Here is a 26419-nt window from a genome sequence, read left to right on the forward strand (position 1 = left end):
CAAGTAGTTCCCTGTCACTAATAGTGTAGTTCCTCTCAGCAGGAGAGAACGTCTTTGCAAAGAAAAAACACGGTCTTTTTCTACCTGAGCTGTTCTTTTGATATAGAACTGCTCCAGCTCCTACAGAGGACGCGTCCACCTCCATGAGAAAGGGCTTATTATCGTCAGGTCTTTGGAGGACAGGAGCAGAAGAAAAGTGTTTTTAACTGCCTTGAAAGCCTGGGATGTCTCAGTAGACCAGACCTTAGGATTGGCGCCCTTTTTAGTCAAAGCCACTAACGGAGCTACCAAAGTAGAAAAGTGTGGTATAAATTGCCGGTAATAATTTATGAATCCCAGGAAGCGTTGTACTGCTTTCAAGGAATGAGGTTCAGCCCATTCCATAACTGCAGAAAGCTTCGCAGGATCCATTGCCAATCCCTCATGAGAAATGATATAGCCTAAGAAGGGTAGAGAGGCTTGCTCAAATATACATTTCTCGAGTTTGGCAAACAGAGAGTGCTCCCTTAGACGTGACAGAACCCTGATCACATCCAACCGATGTGTCTCCAGGTCGGGAGAAAAAATTTGTATATCATCCAGGTTTACTACCACCGATGATAACAGTAAATCTCTAAACACGTCATTTACGAAGTCCTGGAACACTGCAGGTGCATTACACAGACCGAAAGGCATGACAAGGTATTCATAGTGACCGTCTCTGGTGTTAAAAGCGGTCTTCCATTCGTCACCCTCTCGAATTCGCACTAAGTTATAAGCACCTCGCAGATCTAACTTCGTAAATACCTTAGCTCCCCGTAGTCTGTCAAACAGTTCAGAAATTAGGGGCAAGGGGTATCTATTTTTTACAGTAATGGCGTTAAGACCCCTGTAGTCTATGCAGGGACGCAGATCACCCTCTTTTTTCCGCACAAAGAAAAAAACAGCCCCTGCAGGTGAGACAGACTTGCGGATGAAGCCCCTCTCCAGACTATCCTTTATATAGGCCGACATAGCCTCGGATTCTGGGATAGACAAGGGATAGGCCCTACCCTATTGTGGAACAGAACCTGGCAAGAGGTCTATAGCACAGTCATAAGGCCTATGAGGTGGAAGAGTCTCAGCACCCTGCTTGGAAAACACATCAGCGAAATCCACATAGGGTGTAGGTAAGGGAGAGAGATCAGTTGATGCAACCGCAACGACCTTAGGTGGTAAGGGAAGACATCGGGACTGACATTTCAAACCCCATATAATAGTGCTGTCGGACTCCCAGTCAATTAGAGGAGCATGAGTCCGAAGTCATGGGAGACCCAGAAGTACGTCGTCTATACCCTCAGGCAAAACAAGAAAAGAAATCTCCTCTATGTGACCATGAGACAGGGAAAGGCGCAAGGGAACTGTCCTCAATGTAATGGAGTCAGACAACATAGTTCCATTAACAACCCAGACAGGAATAGGCGCCTCTAACATGATAGAGGGAATATTGTGTCTCTTTACAAATCCTGAGGACACAAAAGTCCCGTCAGCTCCGGAATCCACAAAAGCCATAATAGGCCATGTATTCTCAGAGAATGAGAGCTGACCTGGGACACTACACTTAGAGGGTGCAGAAGGCGTCTCTAGTAACCCCCCTCTAATGGTTACTAGGCCTGGGAGTTTCCCTGACGGCTAGGACACTTGTTGGCATAGTGCCTAGCCTGACGACATATGTAACAGATAGGATAGCCCGCCTTACGAGGTCGGGAAGTAGTATAACCCAACTCCATAGGAGTAGGAGATGTCTCAGATGCTGAGGAAGATGGAGAAGGAACCACAGCATCTGAACCAACTCGACGCTTGGGACGTGACAAGGTAACCTCGAGTCTGCGTTCCTTATGGCGTACATCGATCCTAGTTGCTACCGTAATTAAGTCCTCCAGAGAAGGAGGAACTTCCCGAATAGCAAGAGCATCTTTGACATAGCCTGCAAGACCCCTCCAGAAGATAGGTATTAACACCTTCCCAGGCCAGTCTAACTTTGCTACCAAGGTACGAAAAGCAATGGCATAAGAGCTTGTAGATAACGAACCTTGAGACAGATCTAGCAATCTCAAAGCCGCATCATGGGTAACCTGCGGTCCCATGAACACCGCTTTAAGAGCATCAAGGAAGTCTTGATGTCTCTGAGTAACCAAATCAGAGCGCTCCTATAAGGGAGTAGCCCACTCTAAGGCTTTATCCTGAAGCAGGGATATAATAAAGCCTATTTTGGACCTCTCCATAGAGAAGTGAGAGGAATTAACCTCAAGGTGAATCTGACACTGGCTTATGAACCCACGACAAGAGCTGGCATCGCCAGAGTATCTGTTGGGTAGAGCAAGTCGTGGATCATGTAGCGAAGACACCAAAGTTTGAGGTTTATCCTCTACAGTCTTGAGCCTTGCTTCAAGAACCTATATACTGATGTAATTGTTGATACTCTGCCATCTCTGCCAGACCCTTGGCTCAGTCCTAATGTTACGGGGGCTGTCGGATAATAAGGGACTGGAAGGCTATCCGACAGTCAGGGTCCACCGTGCAGAGCTCTGCTGCAGAGTATGGCAGAGGATAGGGGAAACCTGTACCACCAAAGCGGTACTGACACTGTTGCGTCACAGTGTCACCAAGACCAATAGCGGCGTATACTGTTTAAGTCACAGCGACTACCTTATTAGAATAACATAGGAGTGGAAATGCAAAAAAGTGAGGAATACAACATAAAAGTGCATAGAAGTCTCACAGTCTGTGAACGTGAAAGCACCTGTCTCAGTTAACAGTCACAGAGACTAGGTGTAGTGTGTGCAATATGGCACCTACCTATATCCGCTCCACTTGTGGTGCAAGGATACGGACAGCAGCAAGGCTGCTAGCTTGAAACTCCTGCCTATGACCGCTCCCCTAGTGTGCGAGGATACGGACTGCTGCAGGAGGCAGCGTAGTGGAGTGTTACCCTAGAAGGCAACGACCACCTAACCTACCTATGTCCGCTCCACTAAGGTGCGAGGACACGGACAACAGTACGGCTGAAAGGTACAGGAGCGCTACCCTACCGATAGCGCTCACCTCAGAGTAGAACCACAAGGCCCAGTCAGACCATGTGCAGCAAGCACCTGCCTATGTCCACTCCACTAAGGTGCGAGGATACGGACCACAGCATAAGCTGCAAGGTACAAGAGCGTTACCCTACCGATAACGCTCACCTAGATAGAATAGGTGCCGCAAGGGACATGCACAGAGCGTCTACTCCTATGCAGGAACCAAGAGGACTGAGCGGCGTGCGGCAGGGTCTTATATAGACTCTGTGCCTCATCCAAGATGGAGGACACCAGAGCCAATCCGCTGCCAGAATGACAGCAATGACGTCACGCTGGCCTATCACCGAGCAAAGCGTCACAAGCACATGACCTGCGACCAATCGGCATAGAAGGTGCCAGAGACATGTGATCACGTGTCACAAGCACATGACCAGCGGCCAATCAGCTTAGAAGGTGTCAGAGACATGTGACCTCGTGTCAGCGATGATGTCACCCGCACATGTGCAATGGCTCCAAGATAGGACTTAGTCTCCAGCGCTTGCACATGTGCAGTAGCAAGAAATCCGAACATAGTCTCCAGTGCTCGCACATGTGCAGTAGCAAGAAATGTGAACATAGTCTCCAGTGCCACAGCAACCGTAACAGTCATCTTTATCACAGTCCTGGACAACCATTGTAATGTTAAGGTAATTTCTAATGTTTTGTACGTATTGACCGTGGTAACAGTTACTCTCAGGATGGGCCCTGACCCGGCCATGTATGACACTACTATTATAAACAGTACAATAACCCAGGAGCTTCATGTTTCACCTCTATACCATGGCCACTGGACTGGATATTGCTTCTGTAAAAGGTTAATAAAATAGTTCTATGACAATACAAAAAAAAAATCCTACCATCTTCCAGGAATGGCGCCTCCCGAGTGGATGTGATGGGTCTGGTATTGCAGCTCGTTCTTATGATTAGGATAAGGTGCAACATCAGGCACAGGCCATAAACATGTTTTTCTTAGCAAGGACAGCTGAGTTTTTCTAATTCTATGAACATATCCCAACACATTCCCTTTTCTTCACTTAGATGAGCAGCTTTTATGTCGAACAGTTTGGTCAAAACCATCAGGCTTCGCCCGTACCGCCACAACGTCGGCTCAATGCTCCGGAAATGAGGAAATGTTCAGCTGCTCCAGTTTTTCCAGAAATGGTAAAAGAAAAGGGGAGCAGGTGGAGGTAGGTAATAAAAATCTGCACAATACAATACAAGTTAAGCCTGAAATTTGTTTTGAATGATTGCTGTAGCTGTATTTTAATTAAAGGGAACCCATCAGCTCTCGTGACTTGTCTATTTTAGTAAATAATTGTGTTCCGCATCATATAAAAATTCCGAAACATCTTTACTTTAAACCCTGAGCTGTGCAGTTACTTTGTTACTCTTACTGGTAATGTATGGATAAATTGATAGCCGTGATTTAACATTTTGGGGCCTGACAGTGTCCAATCACTGCTGATTATGTAGCTACATGTCCCTTTAAAAGAGTAACTTTACCCGAAATCATAAATTTGTGGGAGGAATAACAGAGGAACATGCAGAGTTGTGAGATAACTTGATTCAGAATTGTTTATTTATTGTGAATTTATTTTCTAAACTACACAAATTAGTACTGTGGTAGTGACGATAAAACCCAGATCTCCCTATGATCTTGTACAACTGATCCAAACTTACAGTAGATCCCCATATAACCCTATAGACCGTGTGTAACATGTAAAAGGTATAGATACAACCATGCAACCAAACTAAATTGGTGCATTCATAATAATCTTTATTCAATTATCCAGGATAAAGATGGTAAGAAAATCTGCACTGCACACAATGCGTTTGGTGGGGATGGAGTTTATGCAATTGCCCGATGCTGTGTTTGGCCTAAAGTTAGCTGCAGCGTTAATGCAAGTACCACCGACGATGCAAGTACCATGTCCGCAGCCAGCTGCACACAGGAGGACCACGTTCTGACTGGTATATACCCTCATCATTGTTCTGCAATACACGGTCATACATAGCCATTGGTATATCCATCACAAGTGACGCTTTACTCTTCTGTTTCTCAGGTTGCAGTTCCCATTCTTTAAGTGGCCATTTCAGTGATCATGTTAGGCCCGTACACAACAGCGGGGACAGGGATCCTATGTGCACCGGGAAAAGTCAGATCACATCTCATGCCTTGTGTTGTCACGCGCCAAGCATTTCCTGCAAAGTTAAGGAACACGCTCCTGTGGGCTTCACAGATAAGGTATAGACGCAAGTGCATTAGTAATATACAAAAAAATTATACCCAAATTTGGGGCAGCACTCCAAAGTCAGATGATGAAAATATGTTTTTTTTAATTTACCAATGCAACGTTTTGGCCCAAAATGGCAGAATCTTGGCTGGATACACTTTAAAGGGAACCTGTCACCAGTTTTTTGCCCTATAAGCTATGGCCACCACCACTGGGCTCTTATATACAGCATTTTAACATGCTGTATATAAGAGCCCAGGCCGCTGGGTATAACATAAAAAAACACTTTATAATACCTAGAAGGTTGCTTCAGTGATCTACTCAGGGCAGATCAAAGTATTGTAGTGCGCCTGCGCATGACCTCAATGCCTGCGCGGTGCATGACGTAGACGTGTCATGCACTGCGGCTTCAGAATAAGGAAGACCAAGATGGCCGAAAGGGGATGCTCCAGTCCCGGATAATGGCGCCACCCATCCGACCGTTGTGCACTGGAGCGAACTTCTAGGTGAGTATTATAGTGTTTTTTATGTTATACCCAGCAGCCTGGGCTCTTATATGCAGCATTCTAACATGCTGTATATAGGAGCCCACTGGTGGTTGCCACAGCTTATAGGCCAAAAAACTGGTGACAGGTTCCCTTTAAGAGATCACAATTACACGCGCTTCAAAACTGGCAAATTTAGAATTTCCAAACAGTAACCCAACACAACATTGGGAGTAAAGAATTGACACCTAAAAACAATGGCTTTGATTATGAGATTACCTTTATTTTATAGACAATCATCTTGGCTATCTAATAAATAAAATTGACTTGCAACTATTTAGCATATGATTAGTTATGCAGATTCTTGTCATGGCACTGCATTGTTACTGTTTTGCTTCTGTTGGTGGAAAAATCTTTTTATTCCTGTGTAATTACACATTACAACTTGTTCTCACATTCCCTAATAGCTCAGTGTGTTATTAGATTGATTCTCAAGTGAAAGGTCACTGGTTTGAATCGAAGAGCAGCCATGAAGATTTCCCAAGAAAAGGGAAACATCATCATCCAGCTCATCTATAGCGGTCTTTCGGGCAAGAAAATTGCCAAACTGCATCATGTGAGTGCCATGACAGTTGAAAAAATATGAAATGAAGTCTGTCCATCCATTGAAAAGCCAAGAGGGAATGTCCAGGCAAATACGACAGTGGAGGCGGCTAATATGCTTCATAATAGTGAGATCACAGATTTCCATGCAAGCACCACACATTTCACAAGTCTGCAATGATGGCCCAAAAAAGGTGAAAAAGCTTCGACTTCAATATTGTCATAAGAAGCGTGGGCTCAAGTTTGCAAAAAAGTACGAAAAGTGGACAGTAGAATATTGCAAACGGGTGATTTGGAGCAATGAGATGATCAATAGGCGTCTCTGATGGGTGCAAATGAGTCCAAAAGAAACAAGGGAAAAAGGGGCTAACGGGTTGAGGAATTGAAGGAAATATCAAGTTCGTTGGAGGAAACCTGATGATATGGGGGTATTTCACAGCTAAAGGTGTTGGATACTTGACCAGGATCGATGGTATTCTCAATGCTGAGCGATATGTGAGTATCAAACAAAACGTGTTACTTCGTACACTCGAGTACTATGGGTATGAAAAGGACGACATAGTGTTCCATATGTCGAGATTGATGAAAAAATGGTTCAATGATAATGAAGTAGAGGTGCTGGATTGGCCCCCACAGTCGCCAGAACTCAACCCAATCAAATACTTGTGCGTAAAGTTGAAGAAAAAGCTGTATACATACCCAAGTGAGCCGATCAGTATGCACCAACATTGGGAACGTGTAAAAGAGACCTGGAATCAGATTTTGGTTGAAACGTGCTTGAATCTGATCGAGAGCATGCCCAGAAGGATTCAGAAACTGTTGAAAGCCAAAGGCGGATTTACAAAATACTAACAAAATATAATTTAAATTTTGATTTTTTTAGGAGCAAAACACTAACAATGACAATAATCTGCATAACTAATCATATGCTAAATATTTGCAAGTCAAATTTATGTATGAGATAGCCAAGATGACAGTCTATAAAATGAAGGTAGTCTCATATTTGAAGCTGTAGTGGATGATGAGATATGGAGCCTGTAAGTCAAAGTTCAAAACATTGTTACCCTTTTGCTTGTCAGTGTATATGGACATGTTTTTCCTGTATATAAATCTAGTCTATTTAGCTAACCGGGGGTTGTCATCAACTCTTCTCTGTGGGCTTCTTTTAGCGTATTACACCCCATTTGCCGAAAAAGAATACATTTATACACAGGGAAGATGTGTCCATCACTCCAGCACAGGGACAAAATAAAGAAACAGCAGATTCATGAAAACAGCTGCATTTAGATCAGTTAAAAAAAATGACATTTATGGGAAGTGTTACGCTCTCTTTAAAGAGGTTTCTCAAGACTAAAAAGGAATTTTTTGGCATCTCAGAATATTCCTTCACAGTTTTATTTATGCGAGATTTTCTAAACAAACTTTTGGCACCGCCATGGGAACGTCGTGTGCCCCAATTATACAAATTTATTAATAAAATAGGGTGAGATTTATTTTGGAAATATAGAAAGAAGTAATTGTTTTGGCTTTTAAAATTAAAGTGGTTGATAACTTGCAATTAGTTTGTTTTGTTTTTTTTTTTAATTCACAAATACTAAAAATGTGCTACTTTGGCAAAGTTGACATCGACCATCTCAAATATCTCATTTATAGCTACTGTATTTTAAGATGAATATTTTAAGAGGCTCTGCCCATAAGGGCACCACTGTATTTAGTGATTCAGGAGCTCTGTTTCCTACAATTACTTGTCCCCATACAGTTTGGATATTCACTGAAGTACATCCCCTATTTCAGGATGCATATAGTTACTTTTAGGCCACATAAAAGAGGTGATCAGCTGACAAATGAGTTTTTACAGGTTTGTCCGCTGAATGTAGCTACCTATGAATTTTTGGGTAATTATCTTAAGAAAAGAGCTTTTGCCTTTCTGGTGTAATCTGGTTACATTCCTTTACCAAGATAGGTCAACACAATTACAATTAATAAGTCTCACTGTTGTATTAAATTGCTTTTACACTAAACTAAACTTTTCCCTTTTTGTCATATTAGGTGACCGTCTCATGTGACGATGGCTGGACTCTGACTGGTTGTAACGCGTATTCCCGTGGATCTAACACTTTAGGAGCTTATCCTGTTGATAATACTTGTGTTGTCTTAAACCCAAAAGGTGGTAAAGGGGCGGCAGCCATCGCTATCTGCTGCAAGAATGCGAATACAGAAAACAGTCAAAATTCTAACTATAGGTAGTCATTTCATGTCCAGCATGCTGACAACTACTTATGTACCGCATGTTTTTTTATATTAATAGTCTGTACATTTTAGAGTCCAGTTTGTTACAGAAGCTCGAAACCTGCAGCTCTCTGAGAATTGGAGATTTCGAACATGACTTGTTATACAACTGTTTATTTTAGGTTTTTTTTTTCATTTATATAGGTAGTGAATGTTTATATTTTTTTGATTGATGAGAACGTTGCCTAAAGCAACCGAATTACGTTTATTGTAAAAAAAAACGAGGTTTGAAAATTAATTGCAGCAGCTAAATGGTTGACGGCAGCTACAGTACCATTTTTTCATGTTTGCCAGTGCACAGTATAGTACATAAAATATTTCACTGTCTATACGATGCAGTAAATTAAAGGGAACCTGACAGTAGATTTATGCTCCATGAACCACAGGCAGCATGATTTACACACTGGCCGTATATGTTTTACTGTGAAATGCTGCGGTTTTTGAGAGAAAACACACTGAGAAGCCGACTGAGGCCCATGCATCTCAGATAATTAGTCCAAGGCTGCTCCCCTAGACTGACCAGTCTCATTATATACACACATAAGGAGAAACCGATCAGTCTAGAGGAGCGGGGCAAGAAGACGCCGTCACAGCCACCTTGGTCTAGTCATTGAAGATGCATCATCTCCAACCAAAGTATATTTTCTCTGAAATGCTGCATTGTTAAGGCTGCATGAATCTCATGTCAGGTAACGATACTACTACTCTATACAGTAAAACAATAATGTCGCGGAATGAACTATTACGTGAACGCCGTAGGAGAACACTGTAAATAATGCCGCTCTTACAGGGTAAATGGGTTGGAGCGTTGTAACGAGCGTAGAGAATAGTGCAAAAGTGGAGCTTTCCTTTCATTTTTAACCTTTAAAATAATGCAGGAAGCTTCTTCTTGAACTCATGACCCCTGCTGCTTAAAGGAGTTGTCCTAGATTGGATTGGTAATAACTAGAGATGAGCGAACCGGCCGTGGTTCGGCTCGAGTTCGTTTCGCCGAACGAAGGTCTCGTTCGAGTATGGTTCGACGAACCGCTCGAACCGCATAGGAAACAATGGGAGGCAATCACAAACACATAAAAACACCTAGAAAACACCCTCAAAGGTGTCCAAAAGGTGACAAACAACTCACAACACAACACAAACACATGGGAAAGTGACAAGAACAAATTCTCATGCGAAAACAAAACAGCGTTACAAGGAAAAGAGGATGAGACACAGATATAGGCATGGCACGCCCTTCTAAAATCATGTAAAACACCGCAAGGTTACTCCAAGCGGAGTCTCCCTTTTTTCCAAAAATTGGGCCACACACACACCCTCCCCTTCAGTGGCAGCACTTGTGCCCCAGTTGTACACTTCACAGGTAGATTTGCATCAAGCACATTCAAAAATACGCCATTCTTAACCGTCCCCAGGATGACACTGGGGTAGGTAGCTAAGTCTTTGCTGAACCATGACTTGTTCATCTTGGCTCCTTTTTAAAAACACAGCAAGCAAGGGTTACTCCAAGCGGAGTCTCCCTTTTTTCCAAAAATTGGGCCACACACACCCACCCCTTCAGTGGCAGCACTTGTGCTCCATTTGTACACTTCACAGGTAGATTTGCATCAAGCACATTCAAAAATACGCCATACTTAACCGTCCCCAGGATGACACCGGGGTAGGTAGCAAAGTCTTTCCTGATCCCAGCTCTGTTCATCTTGGATCATTTTTAAAAGCAATGTAAGCAAGGGTTACTCCAAGCAGAGTCTCCCTTTTTTCCAAAAATTGGGCCACACACACACCCACCCCTTCAGTAGCAGCACTTGTGTCCCAGTTGTACACCTCACAGCTAGATTTGCATCAAGCACATTCCAAATCCACAAGCATTTACTCTCCCCAGGATGAGACAGGGGTAGTAAATTCCTTGTGGATCCATGACTTGTTCATTTTGATGAATGTTAGTCTGTCCACATTGTCACTGGACAGACGCGTGCGCTTATCTGTCAGCACACACCCAGCAGCACTGAAGACACGTTCAGAGACAATGCTGGCAGCTGGACACGACAAAATCTCCAAGGAGTAAGTGGAGAGCTCTGGCCATTTTTCAAGATTTGAAGCCAAAAATGAGCAAGGCTCCAGTTGCAAAGTCATGGCATCGATGTTCATTTGGAGATACTCCTGTATCATCCTCTACAGCCATTGACTATGTGTCACACTTGTTGTCTCTGGTGGCCTTGCAAAGGATGGTCTAAAAAAATTATGAAAAGATTCAATAAAATTGCTGTTACCAGCACCAGATACGGTGTTGCTGGTACGGGTAGACTGTTGAAGATGACGAGACCGTCCCATATGTGTCAAGTTACAACTTGGAGATTCACTCCCTGCACCACGATTGTTTGGTGGAAAAGCCGAGCTAAGATCGAGTAACAGCTTTTGCTGATACTCCTGCATATGTGCGTCCCTTTCTATGGCTGGAATTATGTCACAAAATTTGGACTTGTACCGGGGATCTAATAGTGTGGCAAGCCAGTAGTCATCATCACTTCTAATTTTGACAATACGAGGGTCATGTTGGAGGTAGTGCAGCAAGAAGGCGCTTGTGTGTCTTGCGCAGCCATGCGGACCAAGTTCATGCTGTGTTTGTGGCATAGAGGTGCTAACCGTTCTTTCTTCCTCTGACATCTCCCCCCAACCTCTTTCAACTGAAATTTGGCCAAGGTCTCCCTCAACCGCTGAGTCTTCCATGTTCATGGACAGTTCGTCCTCCATTTCTTCATGTTCTCCTGCACCTTCCTCAACATTTCGCCTGCTACCATGCGCCCTTGTTGATCCCTGTCCCCCATGGTCCCATGCCTGCCGCGTTGGTGATGATGAACGTCTGGACCTTGGTGATGTTGTTGTCTCTTGCGCATATGAATCCTCCTGTAGTTCCTCCCCTTCCTGTTGTACCACCCCCTGACTCCGAATAGTGTTTAGCGTGTGCTCCAGCATGTAAATGACTGGAATTGTCATGCTGATAATGGCATTGTCAGCGCTAAACATATTCGTCGCCATGTCAAAACTGTGCAGAAGGGTGCATAGGTCCTTGATCTGAGACCACTCCATCAGGGTGATCTGCCCCACCTCTGCATCTCATTGGCCCTGGCTATACGTCATGAGGTATTGCACCAGGGCTCGACGGTGCTGCCACAGTCGCTGTAACATGTGGAGAGTCGAATTCCAGCATGTCGGCACATCGCATTTCAGGCAATGAACCGGCAGGCCGAAAGACATCTGGAGCGATGCAAGTCGCTCAGCAGCGGTGGTTGAACGGCGGAAGCGAGCAGACAGTTTTCGTGCCCTGTTCAGAAGGCCATCTAGGCCGGGATAGTGTGTTAAAAATTTCTGGACAACAAGGTTCAACACGTGAGCCATACAAGGCACGTGTGTCACCTTGCCCAGGCGAAGGGCCGCACCCAGGTTTGCAGCATTGTCGCACACGGCCTTACCAGGCTGCAGGTTGAGTGGAGACAACCATTTACCAAACTCAGTCTCCAGAGCTGCTCACAACTCAGCCGCTGTGTGACTCTTATTTCCAAGACATTTCAAGATAAAGACCGCCTGATGCCGTTGCGCTCTGCTGCCAGCATAGTAATGAGGGGTGCGTGAATCCTTCTGCGCAGTTAGAACGCTGGTGGCCTGACCAGGCAGGCTTGGGGCGGAAGTGGAGGACCCAGACGAGGTGGAGGAGGCAGAAGCAGTGGCGGAACTTGGACAGACAGAGGATTGACACACAAGTCGTGGGGACGCCAAGACTTGTGCAGCAGACCCTTCACCATCTATCACCATAGTTACCCAGTGCCCAGTCAGCGACAAGTAACGTCCCTGTCCATGCTTACTGGTCCAAGTATCGGTGGTGAAATGCACCCGTTCACACACAGTTTCTCAAGGAAGCGATGATGTTGTGTGTGACATGCTGGTGTAGCGCAGGCACACCTTTCTTAGAGAAGTAGTGGCGACTGGGCATCTGGTACTGGGGCACAGCGACAGACATAAGGTCTCTAAAATCCTGTGTGTCCACCAGGCGGAAAGGCAGCATTTCGGTAGCCAAGAGCTTACAGAGGGATAAAGTCAACCTCTTAGCTTTGTCATGAGTCGCAGGAAATTGCCTTTTATTTGTACACATCTGAGGGACAGAGATCTGGCTGCTGTGTGTAGACGGTGGTGAGTAGGGTGTTCCTGGAAAAATGCAGGTTTGTGAGGAAAGTGCAGGCACAGACATGATGTTGCCTTCATCCAACGTTGGCGCTATCGATGTCTGAGAGAGCTGTACACGCGCACTTGTTTCCCCTTCCAAACCAACTGACGACCTACAGTTAGGTCCAGAAATATTTGGACAGTGACACAATTTTCGCGAGTTGGGCTCTGCATGCCACCACATTGGATTTGAAATGAAATCTCTACAACATAATTCAAGTGCAGAGTGTAACGTTTAATTTGAAGGTTTGAACAAAAATATCTGATGGAAATTGTAGGAATTGTACACATTTCTTTACAAACACTCCACATTTTAGGAGGTCAAAAGTAATTGGACAAATAAACCAAACCCAAACAAAATATTTTTATTTTCAATATTTTGTTGCGAATCCTTTGGAGGCAATCACTGCCTTAAGTCTGGAACCCATGGACATCACCAAACGCTGGGTTTCCTCCTTCTTAATGCTTTGCCAGGCCTTTACAGCCGCAGCCTTCAGGTCTTGCTTGTTTGTGGGTCTTTACGTCTTAAGTCTGTATTTGAGCAAGTGAAATGCATGCTCAATTGGGTTAAGATCTGGTGATTGACTTGGCCATTGCAGAATGTTCCACTTTTTTGCACTCATGAACTCCTGGGTAGCTTTGGCTGTATGCTTGGGGTCATTGTCCATCTGTACTATGATGCGCCGTCCGATCAACTTTGCGGCATTTGGCTGAATCTGGGCTGAAAGTATATCCCGGTACACTTCAGAATTCATCCGGCTAGTCTTGTCTGCTGTTATGTCATCAATAAACACAAGTGACCCAGTGCCATTGAAAGCCATGCATGCCCATGCCATCACGTTGCCTCCACCATGTTTTACAGAGGATGTGGTGTGCCTTGGATCATGTGCCGTTCCCTTTCTTCTCCAAACTTTTTGCTTCCCATCATTCTGGTACAGGTTGATCTTTGTCTCATCTGTCCATAGAATACTTTTCCAGAACTGAGCTGGCTTCATGAGGTGTTTTTCAGCAAATTTAACTCTGGCCTGTCTATTTTTGGAATTGATGAATGGTTTGCATCTAGATGTGAACCCTTTGTATTTACTTTCATGGAGTCTTCTCTTTACTGTTGACTTAGAGACAGATACACCTACTTCACTGAGAGTGTTCTGGACTTCAGTTGATGTTGTGAACGGGTTCTTCTTCACCAAAGAAAGTATGCGGCGATCATCCACCACTGTTGTCATCCGTGGACGCCCAGGCCTTTTTGAGTTCCCAAGCTCACCAGTCAATTCCTTTTTCTCAGAATGTACCCGTCTGTTGATTTTGCTACTCCAAGCATGTCTGCTATCTCTCTGATGGATTTTTTCTTTTTTTTTCAGCCTTAGGATGTTCTGCTTCACCTCAATTGAGAGTTCCTTAGACCGCATGTTGCCTGGTCACAGCAACAACTTCCAAATGCAAAACCACACACCTGTAATCAACCCCAGACCTTTTAACTACTTCATTGATTACAGATTAACGAGGGAGACACCTTCAGAGTTAATTGCAGCCCTTAGAGTCCCTTGTCCAATTACTTTTGGTCCCTTAAAAAAGAAGAGGCTATGCATTACAGAGCTATGATTCCTAAACCCTTTCTCCGATTTGGATGTGAAAACTCTCATATTGCAGCTGGGAGTGTGCACTTTCAGCCCATATTATATATATAATTGTATTTCTGAACATGTTTTTGTAAACAGCTAAAATAACAAAACTTGTGTCACTGTCCAAATATTTCTGGACCTAACTGTATCAAGCAAACTGCCTGTTGCGGTTACAGTGGTGGAAGTTGTGCGTGGAAAACCAGGTGTGACAGCTGTCCCCACAGTCCTAGAAGATGAAGAGCGCGCGGATGCACTGGAAGGGGCAGGCGGTGGATGGTTCGCTCCGCTAGGCCGCATTGCAGCACGGTGAGCTTCCCACTGGGACATATGATATTTATTCATGTGATGATTCATGGAAGAAGTTGTCAAACTGCTGAGGTTTTGCCCTCTACTAACAGAATCACGACAAATTTTACAGATCACATGATTTGGGCGATCTTTTGCTATGTCAAAAAAGGACCAGGCTAGGCAAGGCTTAGAGGGCATGCGACCTGCTGACCCACCCCGACTAGTGCTCAGAGGCAGAGTGGTGGTTGAGGATGCAGTTGTAGACGTGCTACCAGTACTCCGACTCTGTCCAGGAAGGCGCAAGGTAACTTAGTCGTCAGTAGCATCCTCCTCCACCGCCTCTGTTGACCTCCTCGAGTGTCTGACTGTGGGTTGACAGTAGGTGGGATCTAGAACTTCCTCATCAAGCGTTGTGTTTGCACTCCCCTCACCCTCAGACCGAGCCTCTTCCGGACGTGAACCAATATTTAAGTTGTCATCCCAATCTGGTATCTGCGTCTCATCGTCATCAGTATGTTCCTCATTGTCTATAACAACAGGTGTTACAGTTTGTGAATAAGGGTCTACATTATGCTCAGAAACTTGGTCCTCACGGCCTGAATCAGAGTCACAAAGGTTCTGGGCATCACTGCAGACCATTTCCTGGTTTGTACTCACTGTAGCTTGGGAGCAGACCTCTGATTCCCAGGCTATAGTGTGACTGAACAGCTCTGCAGACTCAGCCATCACAGTTCCACCATACTGTGCAGGGCGGATGGAGACTTCAGAGCTGGGAGAAAGCAAGTGGGATTGGGATGACAACTCAGAGGACTGGTGTTTTTTGGATGCGGTAGTTGAAGTGGTGGAGAGGGCACTTGTTGGACCACTTGAGATCCATTCAAGCATTTTCTTTTTTTGGCCATCATCTACCTTTGTTCCAGTTGTTCGTGTCTGTAAAAAAGGGAGCACATCGGATTGTCCACGGTAAGTAGTAGACATCTTACTTTTGCTGGAAGATGGTCTATCTTCAGCAGATGTTAATGAAGCTTTGCCACCTTCCCCACGGACAAACCCCTTTTTTTCCTTTTCCAACACGCCTCTTCCCCTTTCCACCAGCATCTGTCATTTTGCCACTCATTTTGATTGCAACAAGATTGTGCACTTAAAATGTGGTAGTAAAAATTGAGAGGTGGTGTAAATTGCAGCGGTGGTCTAGCTTTATTAACAGCAGAATAAACAACAATAACTATCCCTGACAATGCAACTACGGCCCTTAAACTGGCAGCATAGTTTGCTAGTATAATGGCTTAGTAAAAATGAGTTTGAGTGTGCAATGCAGTGGTGCTGCAAATAGCTTTGCACCAGTGGGACACTAATGGAAGTCCAACAGCCACTTTTAGGATGCCACTAAGTTTCCTCAGTGTTTGCTAGTATAATGGCTTAGTAACAATGAGCTTGAGTGTGCAATGCAGAGGTGCTGCAAATAGATTTGCACTAGTGGGACACTAATGGAAGTCCAACAGCCACTTTTAGGATGCCACTAAGTTTACTCAGTGTTTGCTAGTATAATGGCTTAGTAACAATGAGCTTGAGTGTGCAATGCAGTGGTGCTGCAAATAGCTTTGCACCAGTGGGACACTAATGGAAGTCCAACAGCCACTTTTAGGATGCCACTAAGTTTACTCAGTGTTTGCTAGTATAATGGCTTAGTAACAATGAGCTTGAGTGTGCAATGCAGAGGTGCTGCAAATAGATTTGCACTAGTGGGACACTAATGGAAGTCCAACAGCCACTTTTAGGATTCCACTAAGTTTACTCAGTGTTTGCTAGTATAATGGCTTAGTAACAATGAGTTTGAGTGTGCAATGCAGAGGTGCTCCAATAGATTTGCACTAGTGGGACACTAATGGAAGTCCAACAGCCACTATTAGGATGCCACTAAGTTTACTCAGTGTTTGCTCGTATAATGGCTTAGTAACAATGAGCTGTAGTGTGCAAAGGGCAGGATGGTGCAGTGGCAGGGTTGTGGGTCTGTGTAGAGGAAAGGAAGCCTCAGTTTATATCCCTCATAATGGGGAAATGCGAGGAAATCCCTGAGCTTAGCTACACAGACGCTCTTATGTGTAGCTGTTAAAATCTGTTTCCACGGACCTGACTGTCACCTATGGCTCTGAGCCTGCCGGTATTAGCCCTTACAAGGGCTAAAAGAAACTTCTATCCCTATTCTGTATAGCGCTGTGTGTAGAGTGTACACAGCAGTATCGGAGACAGGAGCTACGCCAGCGGTGACTGATACCCAGACGCAGAAGGCAGATAATGGCGTCCTGACGAGCAGATACCCGTTTTTATAATGCAGGGACATGTGACATGGACATCCTATCACACATGCCGTTGCTTCTCCGGCTAAAAGTCCACTTAGCTGTGTGTGTGTCTAGGATTGGCTGACATGCTGGCCCACCCCACTACACGCGCGCGCTTAGGGAAGGAATACAAGGAAAAAAAAAAAAAATAGCGATCGCCATTATCCCAGCAGCAGTGATCTGAATGCGCTGTTCCCGCACACTATACGCTGAAATTTCATAATAGTGTGAGTCAGAGAGTGACTTACACTATTACAGCGGAAAGCCAGCTAGTAATTAACTTGGCTTTTTGCTGCTAGAACCGTTCTCGAACGTAACTAGAACTATCGAACTTTAGCAAAAAGCTCGAGTTCTAGTTCGATCTAGAACAGCCCCCAAAATCACTCGAACCGCGAACTGGAGAACCTCGAACCGCGCTCAACTCTAGTAATAACTTACTGATTTCAGGGGTTTAGACTACACCAATCCCAAGAATGAAAGAGGCCCCGTAGAATAAAATCAAAGGTGGTGCACAAGGGTTTCCACAGCTCCAATCTCAGAAGGTACATTTCAGAGCCCTCTCACAGGGAGAATTCAGGCGTTGGACTCCCAGCTTTCAGCATATTATCACATACCCTTATCGAGTTACGATAAACCCTTTATGCACAGGGTGAGGGACAGGACTTATACCGAGAGTTATATATCGCATTGTATTTTTATACACAAGAAAAGCAATGACTCCATTTATTGCAATAATTATCTCCCTGCATTGTCTACAGAAGCATGTATTTTATCTAATCTATCAAGACTGTTTTGTATGTTATATATTTATTTGCAGTAAATTTGTATGAAATTTGGATTTTCAATAAAAAAAAACAACAAAATCCATGTGGATGTATTATACATCATATATCAGACGTGGAGACTGGAACTCTTCACACACTCAGTATAACGAAAAGCATTTTATTAGTGATAACAGATACAGTGCCTTGCGAAAGTACGGTATTCAGCCCCCTTGAATTTTTCAACCTTTTCCCACATTTTAGGCTTGAAACATAAAGATATAAAGATAAAAATGTTATTGTTATGGTGAAGAATCATCAACAAGTGGGACACAATTGTGAAGGTGAACGATATTTATTGCTTATTTTAAACTTTTATAAAAAAAATAATAAACTGAAAATTGGGCCGTGCAATATTATTCATCCCCTTTAAGTTAATACTTTGTAGCGCCACCTTTGGCTGCGATTACAGCTGCAGTCGCTTGGGGCATGTGTCTATTAGTTTTGCACATCGAGAGGCTGAAATTCTTGCCCATTCTTCCTTTGTAAACAGCTGGAGCTGAGTGAGGTTGAATGGTGGCGTTTGTGAACAGCAGTTTTCAACTCTTTCCACAGTCTCGATTGGATTCAGGTCTGGACTGTGACTTGGCCATTCTAACACCTGGATACGTTTATTTGTGAACCATTCCATTGTAGATTTTGCTTTATGTTTTGGATCATTGTCTTGTTGAAAGACAAATCTCCGTCCCAGTCTCAGGTCTTTTGCAGACTCCAACAGGTTTTCTTCAAGAATGGTCCTGTATTTGGCTCCATCCATCTTCCCATCAATTGTAAACATCTTCCCTTTCCCTGCTGAAGCAAAGCAGGCCTAAACCATGATGCTGCCACCACCATGTTTGACAGTGGGGATGGTGTGTTCAGGGTGATTTGCGGTTGCTTTTAAGCCAAACATATCGTTTGGCATTGTGCCCAAAAAGTTTGATTTTGGTTTCATCTGACCAGAGCACCTTCTTTCACATGTTCGGTGTGTCTCCCAGGTGGCTTGTGGCAAACTTTAAACAACACTTTTTATGGATATCTTTGAGAAATGGCTTTATTCTTGTCACTCTTCCATAAAGGCCAGATTTGTGCAGTGTACTGTTGTCCTATCGACAGACTCTCCCTCCCCAGCTATAGATCTCTGCAATTCATCCAGTGATCATGGGCTTCTTGGCTGCATCTCTGATCAGTATTCTCCTTGTTTGAGATGAAAGTTTGGATGGACGGCCGGGTCTTGGTAGATTTGCAGTGCTATGATACTCCCTCCATTTCAATATGATCGCTTGCACAGTGCTCCTCGGGATGTTTAAAGTTTTGGAAATCTTTTTGCAACCAAATCTGGCTTTAAACATCTCCACAACAGTATCACGGACCTGCCTGTTGTGTTCCTTGGTCTTCATGATGCTCTCTGTGGTTTAAATTGAACACTGAGACTATCACAGAGCAGGTGCATTTATACGGAGACTTTATTACACACAGGTGGATTATATTTATCATCATCAGTCATTTAGGACAACATTGTATCATTCAGAGATCCTCAATTAACTTCTGGAGTGAGTTTGCTGCATTGAAAGTAAAGGGGCAAAATAATTACACAGCCCAATTTTCAGTTTTTTATTTTTTACAAAAATTTAAAATAAGTAATAAATTTCGTTCAACTTCACAATTGTGTCCCACTTGTTGATTTTTCAACAAAACATTAAATTTTTTTATCTTTATGTTTCAAGCCTGAAAGGTGGGAAAAGGTTGAAAAATTCAAGGGGGCTAAATACTTTTTTTAAGGCACTATAAAGGAGAGCCATTGAGAAGGCCAGAAGCTGACTGTGGAACGGATCAGGAACTTTTGACAGCAAAGATTAAAGTCAAGCTGCACAAACTAGAGAACAGGTCGTTTCCAACTTCGACTTTACCAAAATACTTAAAGTTTTTAGGGACAGTCTGCACAACCTATTTACATCTCTGGTCACGGATGAAAAAAATCCTGAAGACGCCAGAAAGACAATAAACAGGAGGCAGAAGAGACCCCCCCCCCCCCTCCCGAGCCATAGTTAACAGAAGATCATGGGAAAAAAAAAAGAATGGTAAAGTTTAACAAGCAGGACACAGACAACATCAGTAAAAGACTAAAGAGAGCCATTCGAGCAAAGAACTTTATTACCAAAAGATATGTACAAAGACAGAAAATGAACATCTGAAGTTTAAGATCGGGAAGGCACACCAAAAGATCAGAGATACAACGAAAGTTTCAGCCAAGAGTGGGAATGTTGAAAGATGCTAACGGGAACAAACTGAGCCAGAACAGATCAAGGAAAGATGGAAAGTATACACAGAGCACCTCTATAAGAATGACTCAGTGCTACGGGAAGAAAACAGAGACTGGAATGATAAAGAACCTAATAACCTTCTTGAAGGACGAAGTTGCTGCTGCGATAAAGCTTCTGTTAAAAAACAAAGCACCTGGATGTGACAATATTCCAACAGTGCTAAAAAGGTTTTCTGAAGCAGCAGTTGTCATCACACTCCTGTGTCAACATATATAGCAAATGAGAAATGTCCCAAGTACTTTACAAGATTGGCGATTATTACTATGCCGAAGAAGAGCGATACTACCAACTGTGGAAACGATATTGCGCTCATATCTCATGCCAAGAAAATACTACTGAAGATACTACAAATATTGTTACAGCCTAAGGCTGAGTTTCACGTTCCATAATCATCCATTAGAACGGATCCTGCAGAGATCCGTTGGCAAACAAAGTTCTGTAAACTGATTTCTGCCTGATACTACTTTTTTTTTTTTTTTTAACATGAGAGTCTATGGAGGACGAATATGTTAACGGATTGCTATTTAGCCATCATTTTACTTACATTTGTAGTGGTTACATTTTTTTTCTTACGTGATCCATTTCAAATGGAAGATAAATAGCGATCCAAAACTCATCCATCCTCCATAGTCTCCAGTGTTATGAAGCAGAGACAGAGAGAGACAGAGAGACAGACCGATAATTCTTTCTCTCTATGTACTAACCAGAAAGGAATTTCCACTTCTGAGCATGCTCTGTTGCTAAAAATGGATCGGTCGCCAGAATCAGTCATTTAACGGATTCCGATTCCCATAGGCTTCCATTATAACCACGACGAATGTCGACAGAATCCTGTAGGGTACGTTTTTTCCGCTCCAAAATAAACTTACATTCTGCATTGCTTCCGCTCGACTGTCAGTCATTTCACGACTGATCAGTCGCATAGCGGATGCAACGCAGGGCCACCAGTCACAATCTGTCGTTAATACAAGTCTATGGGGAAAAAACTGAAGCTCTGCAGGATTCAGTTGTTTCTCAAAACGACATATTGTGACCGATGCAAAACAATGGAAGTGTCAACTTAACCAAAGGTGGAAAGTTCAAATGTTTGGAAATATTATGTACACACTTCTTTTTCCTGATTGAATTTGAGAATTGCAGCATGTCAATTTTCTCAGCATTTTTTCACTCAAAGAAAGCAATGCTGCAAAAAATTACAACGACGCTTTTGGTGAATAAAACGTGTACTGTAGACAAAGCACACATGTAACTCACTAAAAAAAAAAAAAAGCTGGAAAAACTCCGCCAAAAACAAAAATGCCCAAAACAAGCATTTTGAACCCAGCGTATTTACGAGCAAGAGAGCAGGCTTTGACTGCCGAAAACAAAACCACATGAGTGTGAACGTAGCATTCCAATGATTTCTAGAAGAATACCCAAAGATAGTGTTATACCTAGTGCATGATCCAAGGTGGTCTCTTTGGTGTCCTATGAAGGTAGGTGTGTACAAGCAAGGTGGTCTCTTTGGTGTCCTATGAAGGTAGATGTGTACACAGAGTAGATTTTCTGGGCTGAAAATCTAATGTATTACAGGAGCAGCATTGTGAATGAGACTTCATAAAATTTCAAGCACCTGCTGCTGAGAATACACCAGCAATGAATTGGAAATTTGCAGAACACCAACTTATGCAAAAGTCAGACCCACCAAACTTAATGTGCCAAAGTTTATTGTAGGAAATCCAAGACAGAACAAGGGAGGAGAGGTTAAATTTTTTTTAAAAGTTGATAGTTTGTTGATTTGTATCAGGCCAGTGAAGGTCAAAGCAGATTTGTATTATTCTGTGTTATTACAGTGTTTGCTGCTAAATAAAGAATTAAAAAAATAAAAATTTTTAAAAAATCACAACAGCAATTCAAGACCAAAGGCGGAGATTGAATGATCGCATGCCCCAAAATTAGATTTTGTGCTAGCAAATTGAAAAAACCCAGATACGCTAGTCTTGGCACCACTACCGATCAGATATTTAAAAAGGATCATTGTACTCGTGCCTCATTATCGCCAATGTCTACTTTAGACTGATGCTGTCATACTGGAAAACATTGTACTTTTAGTAGTGGCAGTGAAATGTAACGTGTCATTCACTTGAAAAAAAAATAAGTTTATTTCACAGACCGGATATTCACATACATAAAATACTGTCAGAAAAGAATGACAATATTTAAAAAACAAACTGAAAAGTGCTGTGCCAATTAATGTAATTGTGACCAGTGTCTCACTCAATCTTTAGGAGCCTGGAGTGGCACTTTAAATGTAAATTCCCTAACCAGTCACATACTCACCTTCCGGTTTCCTAATCGTTTTCCGGTCCCACCTTGTGCCCAGAACTTGTGACTGTCCGGAAGTCAGAAGGTCTAAATGCAAGTCTATGAAAGCCATCACAATGCTGTCATAGAGTTGTATTGATTTGTCGCCTCCACTGCACTCCAAGAAACACTGGAGCTGCTGGCAGGTCACAAATTGCTGTACTCAGAGTGTACTCCAGAGTGTTGCTGAGAAAAGATGGAGGAAGGAGAATATAAGAAAGCATTAAAAAAAACAAAAAAAAACCAAAACACCCAAAACACTGGAATGGTGCTTTAATGATTCAGGCCAGTGGTGGAGCTGCAGAAACAAAACTGCGTGCTCTCTAATGCAGCTAGCAGAGGCAGCTTTACATTGAAGGAGCACAGGGGCGCTGAGGCCAGATCATGTAATCTGACCGACTTCAGAGCAGCGCTTACAAGATCGAAAAAAATCAATAAGTGCTGCGCATCTCACCTAGGAAACAGGCCACCGTTTAAAGACTTCAGAGGTGGCTGGTAACCTAGGCAACAAACTGTAAATAATATTTAAAATCCCACCTATCTTGAGAACATAGGATTGCTCCGAAGATATAAATTAGAAAGTTTCTTGTTTTATTTTTTTAGCCATTTAAGATCTATTAAAATTGGACTTTTTGTTTAGCCACCTATAAGTCTATGGGCTCTCCGAGTGGCACACGACACAAAATAATATGCTTTACTGGATGAGTTTTTTTTTTTTAAAAGCAATTCATTCCGGCTCATTCTTATGTAGTGCAGGACTGCAGGCTACACTAATAAATCTGGGATGTATCCGCATGCTACATACAGGCAGCACCTGAAATTCCCATAAATAAGCCGTTGTCCAGGTTCCACAGGCACTGGAAGTGACGTTAGGAAGCAGTGACAAGACACAACAAGCGCTGCAAGGATCCGTTCTTTATACACATAAAACATGTCTGGGGAGGAGGAGGACAGGTCCGAATATTGTGGATAAAGTCTTTGATGAGAGTCTGTGAGTTTAATACTGGATGTTATTCATCGCCAGCTCTGTGATAAATCCCAGCACTCGTACAAGGAAATCCTTACTGAGGAACTAGAGAGAAAAAAGAAGGAGAAAGACATAACACTTTATAAAAAAGCAACTCATTTACTAACAAAGGTTAAAATAAATAAAGTGATTTTTATATAGTAAAAACTAATGTGGAAGCACCCAGTCCTATAGGAGCCGCCATATTCTCACAATCCTAAGGTTTCATTATGCCATACAGTCCCTGACAGACATTATGTCGCTTATCCATGTTATGTAAATAAAAGCTTATAACCTGTCTTTAAATTCATCCATTGGTTTTATAAATTACCTCTTTTGAAAGCTGAAACCCTCTCAAATTTGGTTTAAGTTATGAAAATAAAGTTGCTGCAAAGCTGAAATATTGATCATTTAATGAACACAGGTAAGATTTTGGAAAGACAAAAGTTGTCGCCCACAGAAAGTAATGTGAAATTCAAACAAATAATTAACTGCTAATACAAAGATATGTTGCATAACAATGGTGAATGAAGTTGTGGTGCTATTAGAGTCATATTTCATATTTTGTGTGACTTCCATGAGCTTGAAGGACTGCATCCATGCGGTTCAACAATGATTCATACAATTTATTGATGAAGTCATCAGGAATAACAAAGAATGCAGTCTTACATGCCTCCCAGAGTTCATCTAGAGTCTTTGGTTTTGTCTTCCAAGCTTCCTCTTTCATCCTACCCCAAACATGCTCAATGATGTTCATGCCTGGTGACTGGGCTGGCCAGTCCTTGAGCAACTTTATCTTCTTTGCCAGGAGGAACTTTGTTGTAGAGATGGATGTATGAGATGGAGCACCATCCTGCTGCAGAATTTGACCCCTTTTATGATTGGGTAAATAAAGAGGTAGCTAATACTTCTTGATATTTTAGGCTATTGATATTGCCTTCCACCTTGCAAATGTTTTGCACACCCCCATACTGAATGTAACCCCAGACCATGATCTTTCCACCACCAAACTTAACTGCTTTCTGGATCCATACGGGCTTCAGTAGGTCTCCTGCAGTATTTGCGGCGGCTGTGGTGTCATTCAACTGAAGATTCATCAGAGAAATCCACCTTCTGCCACTTTTCCAGCGTCCATCTGTTTAGCAGGCTGTGGGACTTGGAAAATGCCACACGTTTTTTTAAAGGGGCAGTATCGCGTTTTTTTCTTTTTGTATTAAAAATAGTGATTCTGAAATCAAGTATTTCTAATACAAAATGAAAATTGCAGCTTATTTACTTTTTCTGTTATTCTAATTTTACTGTATGCACTGGGGGCCATGTTGGATTTCTGTGTGTGTAACGACAGTTACACACTCCTTTATGGCAGCCCCTGTGCATAGAGAATAGTGGTCGCTATCCGACCCTATGTTTAACGTTACAGTGGGTGTGTGCTGTGACCTGGATGCGCCCCCTGGGCTGTCCAGATCACAGCAGAGGGAGGAGTTCAGCCGCCATCATCGTGGAGCTCACAGCGTGTGCTGTTTGCTCCACTTCACCCCTGTCAACCGCCGGGATGTGTGAGTACAGGCCGCCTCCCCTCCCCTGCCCTCGTTACCGATGACACCGCCTCCCTCCGCTCTCCCCATCACTTCGCTCTCCTCAGCCCCCGCTAGTGCCGCCCCTCCCCCTCGCCGTTCCCGTCTCCGCTGACACCCCATCCCTTCGCTCTCCTCAGCCCCCGCTAGTGCCGCCCCTCCCCCTCGCCGTTCCCGTCTCCGCTGACACCCCATCCCTTCGCTCTCCTCAGCCCCCGCTAGTGCCGCCCCTCCCCCCCGCCGTTACCGTCTCCGATGACACTTTCTCCCTCCGCTCTCCCCAGCCACCGCTCTGCTCGCCGCTGCTGTGTATGTGTGTGCCCTTGCCCCACTGCATGCGAGTACCGCCGCTGATGCGGTCTGCACGGCTGTGTATTATCCTCTCCTGTTTCATACTATCTGCTGAGCCGTGTATCTAATCCTCTCTTGGGTGATACACAGCTCAGCAGACCGCATCACCCAGGACAGGATTAGATACACGGCCGTGCACACAGCATCACCCAGGACAGGATTAGATACACAGCTCAGCAGACAGTATCTAATCCTGTCCTGGGTGATACTGTCTGCTGAGCTGTGTATCTAATCCTGTCCTGGGTGATGCTGTATGCACAGCCGTGTATCTAATCCTGTCCTGGTTGATGCGGTCTGCACGGCCGTGTATCTAATCCTGTCCTGGGTGATGCTGTGTGCACGGCCGTGTATCTAATCCTCTCCTGGGTGATGCTGTGTGCACGGCCGTGTATCTAATCCTGTCCTGGGTGATGCTGTGTGCACGGCCGTGTATCTAATCCTCTCCTGGGTGATGCTGTGTGCACGGCCGTGTATCTAATCCTCTCCTGGGTGATGCTGTGTGCACGGCCGTGTATCTAATCCTGTCCTGGGTGATGCTGTGTGCACGGCCGTGTATCTAATCCTGTCCTGGGTGATGCTGTGTGCACGGCCGTGTATCTAATCCTGTCCTGGGTGATACTGTCTGCTGAGCTGTGTATCTAATCCTGTCCTGGGTGATGCTGTGTGCACGGCCGTGTATCTAATCCTGTCCTGGGTGATGCTGTGTGCACGGCCGTGTATCTAATCCTGTCCTGGGTGATGCTGTGTGCACGGCCGTGTATCTAATCCTCTCCTGGGTGATGCTGTGTGCACGGCCGTGTATCTAATCCTCTCCTGGGTGATGCTGTGTGCACGGCCGTGTATCTAATCCTGTCCTGGGTGATGCTGTGTGC

At 43.8% G+C, this 26419-nt stretch overlaps 2 protein-coding genes across 3 annotated transcripts in view; one reads left to right on the forward strand and one right to left on the reverse strand.

Annotated features, from left to right (window-relative positions):
• Positions 1-13244, forward strand: part of PCSK9 (proprotein convertase subtilisin/kexin type 9) — a 40103-nt gene extending 26859 nt beyond the window's left edge. For both annotated transcript variants that reach the window (XM_075320132.1, XM_075320133.1), the window contains exons 10-13: positions 4113-4261; positions 4868-5045; positions 5138-5319; positions 8446-13244. In XM_075320132.1, the coding sequence (XP_075176247.1) occupies positions 4113-4261; positions 4868-5045; positions 5138-5319; positions 8446-8643 (707 nt within the window). In that variant the 3' untranslated portion in view covers positions 8644-13244. The remainder of the gene's footprint in view (positions 1-4112; positions 4262-4867; positions 5046-5137; positions 5320-8445) is intronic.
• A 6848-nt stretch (positions 13245-20092) lies between these two features.
• The window catches only part of CENPL (centromere protein L), a 47639-nt gene continuing 41312 nt past the window's right edge, over positions 20093-26419 (reverse strand). Inside the window, exon 5 of the mRNA XM_075320134.1 lies at positions 20093-23688. Coding sequence (XP_075176249.1) covers positions 23614-23688 — 75 coding nt within the window. The 3' untranslated portion in view covers positions 20093-23613. The remainder of the gene's footprint in view (positions 23689-26419) is intronic.

The sequence above is a fragment of the Anomaloglossus baeobatrachus genome, chromosome 8 (genome assembly GCF_048569485.1).
Source record: "Anomaloglossus baeobatrachus isolate aAnoBae1 chromosome 8, aAnoBae1.hap1, whole genome shotgun sequence".
Classification (NCBI taxonomy): domain Eukaryota; kingdom Metazoa; phylum Chordata; class Amphibia; order Anura; family Aromobatidae; genus Anomaloglossus; species Anomaloglossus baeobatrachus.